At 43.7% G+C, this 4795-nt stretch overlaps 1 protein-coding gene across 2 annotated transcripts in view; it reads right to left on the reverse strand.

The window, feature by feature from the left end:
- Positions 1 to 3613: 3613 nt before the first annotated feature.
- LOC118748158 (ADP-ribosylation factor GTPase-activating protein 1) overlaps positions 3614 to 4795 on the reverse strand; it is a gene marked incomplete at its 5' end in the record, with an annotated part of 26902 nt that continues 25720 nt past the window's right edge. For both annotated transcript variants that reach the window (XM_036482495.1, XM_036482494.1), the window contains 1 exon segment: positions 3614 to 4038. In XM_036482495.1, the coding sequence (XP_036338388.1) occupies positions 3713 to 4038 (326 nt within the window).

Consider the following 4795-nt stretch of genomic DNA (forward strand, 5'->3'; position numbering starts at 1 on the left):
AAAAAAATAAGCTGGGTTCAAATTACGTTGTTTATGTCGTAAATTTTGAGCAAAGATTTTCAAAGTTGAACTCAATTAATTGGAACGTTCTAAATTCAATGGCATTTGCAAATTTTATTCTTGCTGCCATGGCAACCGCACATCGTTTATTGTCGTGACTTTACAAATGCAACGAATATGCAAATGCAAGAGCATATGCAAAAGATCCTGAACAGCCCTAATAATTATATGAATATTTTTTCCAAGATTTTAACAATTAAACAAATTTGGTGGGCTCCCACCAACTATTGGTCCCAGGGACTCAAAATTCTAAATCCGGCCCTGACTAAGTTATGCATGTGTACATAGTTCATCGCATGTCGATAATTAAAAAAGCGAAAAATATGCTCATTTGGACACTAATACAGCAATTCTGCCCAAGTTGTTTACCATGATTATCTCTCTGTTGTTGTTGTTGTAGCGGCTACCAAGCCCCGTTCGGGGCGGTTCATCCATCAACGTTGTCGTCAATTTCAGCTAAGGGGAGGCCCAGGCAGTGTGCGACTTCCACAGGGCCTGTCCATAGGGACAGGAGCGTTAGCTGAGTGGGGTTCTCAGGGCATGTGAAGAGGTGCCGGGAGTCATGCGGCGACTCTCCACATGCCGGGCATTGGTTATGCACATCCCTGTTGATTCTACTCAAGTAGGAATTGAGCCTGCTGCAATAGCCAGAGCGAAGTTGGGCTATTGTAGTGCGGGTCTCCCGAGGCAGACAAAGTTCTGTCCCGTCCACGTCCGGTGGTTGACGGGTCCAGAGGTTGTTTGATAAACCTCCTGACGTTCCGTGGCGAGGGCTCTTCCGCGAGCAGCTGCCCGCTGGGATGGCCACGTGTGTGGCTCCCAGCAAGGAACTGCTTGCAGAGCATTATGTTGTGCTCCTTTACTGGGAGCATCTGGGCCTCGTCATGTAGGTGGTGTTGGGGTGTCATCAGGAGGCATCCTGTCGCAGTTCGTAATGCCGTGTTTTGACAGGTCTGTAGCTTCATCCACTGCGTCCTGCTAGTCCCCGTCGACCATACGGGCGCTGCATAGTTTAAAATCGGCCGGCCAATTGCCTTGTATGTTGCCAACAACGTTTCTTTATCTTTGCCCCAAGTGCTGCCGGCCAGCGACTTGAGGACTATGTTGCGGCTCTGTACTCTGTTGACAATTTCGGTTGTATGCGCCGAGAAAGGGAGCAGACTGCCGAAGGTAACTCCGAGAACTTTCTAGCACAAATCATCAATTCCATTCCCAGACGCCATGATCGAACAATCGTCAGCGTAGGAGACTATATTAACACCCTCTGGTGGCTGAGGAAGCTTTGAGATGTAATAATTAAACAGTAGCGGGGACAGGACACCACCTTGTGGTACCCCCTGTTTAATTTTACGTGGCTTGCTAGTTTTGTCTCTGAAAATTACTGACGAGTGTCGACCACTCTGGTAATTCGCCGACCACCGTTTGAGTCCCTGTGGGAGTGAGGAGGCCTCTATATCTTCTAGTAGCGTTGAATGACTGACAGTGTCGAACGCCTTGGACAGGTCCAACGCTACTAGAATAGTTCTCTCACAGGGGCGGTTTCGGTTTAGGCCACGAGTTATCTGAGTGTTTATGGCGTTAAGTGCTGTTGTTGTGCTATGCACTTTACGGAACCCATGTTGATGCTTCGCTGGGGTCAGGTGGTTCGTAAAGTACGGGAGCAGCAGGGCCTCGAGCGTCTTCGCTACCGGGGAAAGGAGAGTTATCGGGCGATTAGACTCTCCTTTGTTGGATGGTTTCCCCGGTTTGAGCAGTGGGACCATTCTCCCCATTTTCCAGATGTCTGGAATGACGAGGGTGGCCATAGACAGGTTGAGGACCTCCGTTAGGTACGCTACTCGCGCAGGACCCACATTTTTCAGCATCAACGTGCATATTCCGTCGGGTCCAATGGCTTTGGAGGCTTTCGCCTTCCCGATGGCTACCCTTACCTCACCGCTGGTGAAAACAAGAGGCGCACTGGGTTTTGGCATTTTGTGCAGCCTTCTGGTCACTCGACGTTTGGATTTATCCACCGGAGGATGCAGAATGAACTGCCGGCTAAAATAGCTCGCGCATCTCTCCGGGTCCGACGATGCGTGGTTACCAAAGTCTTCAAGTGCTCTTCCCATTTCTTCCGATTATGTACGTTCACAAGTTGCCTAATCTCCGAATTGAGATCCCTAATGCGGGGATTTCCGGGATCGGCCTGACGAAGGTTGTCCCGCTCATCAGCTAGGTAACATCCGTGAAGCCTTTCCGGTCAGCTTTGGAAAAGTTGACATAAGTCCGGTGATCCACGGAAGCAAAGTCGGCGGGTTTATCAATCGAGATGACTATGGGCAGATGGTCTGATGCTAGGGTCAGCATAGGTCGCCATGATACGCTGTTTATCAGACCAGCGCTGACAATTGTTAGATCTGGCGCGCTGCAGCAGCTGCCCATAACCCTGGTCGGGTGCGTCGTCGTTCATTGTGCAGAATATCGAATCGTCTCTGCTCAGCCAGATGTATTCCCCTACGATCATTTGACAGGCTTGAGTACCAAAGATCGTGATGCGCGTTAAAGTCACCAACTACCATACGGTTTTCAACTCAGAGCAGCGCACCTATTTCAAGGTGATATCCTGCCGGACAGCTGGTGACAGGGAGTATGTAAACGTTAAATATTTCGAGCTCAACATCGCCTGACCGGACATAAAAAGTTGAAAGTTCATTTATTAAAATTATGAATTTATCATTTTATCAAGTTTATCAAATAGTTGTATCACTTTTGATGAAGACACATAATAACTGCTTACTAAAAAGCTATTCTATGGGTAGCGACCTGGGAAGGTCTTCAATTTGTGCCACTTTATATAAAAAAAATCGAAAGGAGAAAGGAACCCTACTGGACAAATCTGATGGAAACTATTAAAAACATACCAGTCAACCAATACAAATGCAAGTATGGACAATCCTGTATGCTAACGAGAAAGAAACAGCATATATTAAAAGGAGATGCAAAATCACGTTTACACGAGAGTATATATATCCATCAAGCTTTTCAAAATCGCCGTAGATATCTGATGCATAATACTCCAAGTCTGATATTCAGATGATTCATTAGTAGGCCTGGGTAACGGCGCAAATTTTTTGGCGCTGACACCCTAACTCCAGCGCCACTGTCGGATGAGCACAGTGTGTTGCGCCTCTTCAGGCTAAAGCTCATTTCCTTTATTGCTGCACGCTGCACCAAAGTGAATTAATACAAGGTGATATCGGTTGAGAAAAAAATTAAGTATACCCAAGTTCTAAACCCAAAAATACAACAAACCCATAATTTTCACATTCAGAAGGACCGCGACGAATTCTAGCAACACCACCTTGTATAAATTCGCCGCAACCGGGACATTTACGATGTGAAAATATAGCAGGTATCCTACTTATCCACAAGTTGGATGGATCTACCGTTAGTAAAGCTTAAAGATAACGCTTGGAAGATCTACGCAAGGCTAGAAAAGCCGTAACAGCAAGAAAAAAACCGACTTGGACAAAAGTCCACGATCGATGAATTAATGTGGATAACTTTTGAGTATTTGTAAACACTTTCTTATATAACATTTAAAATACATATCTTTGATATTGTTAGAAGTTTAAGAAGGGTTCAAATTATTAAAAATTTTATATATAATTTAATTCATTAACAAATCCCAAGCAGCGTCCTCTTCTGTGCCTTTTCCATTTGTGGCGCTCTTGTTTGGCACACTTTTAACGTCAAGACTATTGAAACCTTCGCACAATTTTCGAGAAGTAGCTTGAAGCTTCATATTTTTACGTCCGGAAGTAGTGCTCAATTCATCACTGCGACCTTTCGTTTGTTGATAAGAAGTTTGATATCCGGTTGAGTCGAAGCCTGACCAGTCATTATCGTTCGATTCACTTAGTTGGTTGTGGTATGAATTCGACTGAGTAATAGTTTGCTTCGGCGCACTATTTTCCCAATCCCAGTCACCGCCACCTACAATTATGGTTAAATGACATTATTGGAAAGGGAATACATATACATACGTATGTGTGTTTGTACATACATATGTACACTGGTGGTCACGTAATTAGGCATAATACTTTGCGAGTTTTTTGCAAGAATACAGTTTAAAACCTTGTACAAAATGTATAAAAATTCGCCGAATTTCAAAAAATTGGAAACCAAAAGCTCAAAGTAAAAAATCTATCTATATATATAAAAGTGAATGTTTGTTCGTTTATTACCTTATAACTTCTGAACGGCTGCACGGTATCGCACGAAACTTTGCACAGTTATTTGTTTTTACCTCGGGAAGGTCATAGGCATAGAGAAAAATGGGCAGTACTAACTAAAATTTTCATGTTGTATATCTCTTGAAATACTTGTGGTAGAGCATTGGAACATGCTGTCGAGATAAATTAAATTAATTCTATACTCTTGGGGAAAAAATAGGCGGTATTGGAAAAGGGGGCGTGGCACCTTCTATAGGCGTGAATTATTTAATCAGCTCTAACTTCGGAACCTTAAGTCACATGAACTTGAAATTTGGTATGAAAATATATCTATGGTAGATGCTTATCTTAAGGAATATATAAATAAGTTTGTAAAAGGGGGCGTAGCACTTAACATAGAATTGGAAGTTTTTATCAGACATAACCTCGGAACTACAAGTCACATGACCCCTTTAATTCCTTCTGACGTGTGGTGAATACCGCGGGTAAAAGCTAGTAAATAAATAAAACATAAATGC

The sequence above is a fragment of the Rhagoletis pomonella genome, unplaced genomic scaffold (genome assembly GCF_013731165.1).
Source record: "Rhagoletis pomonella isolate Grant_MI unplaced genomic scaffold, Rhpom_1.0 Rhpom_scaffold_00012, whole genome shotgun sequence".
In the NCBI taxonomy this organism is placed as follows: Eukaryota; Metazoa; Arthropoda; class Insecta; order Diptera; family Tephritidae; genus Rhagoletis; species Rhagoletis pomonella.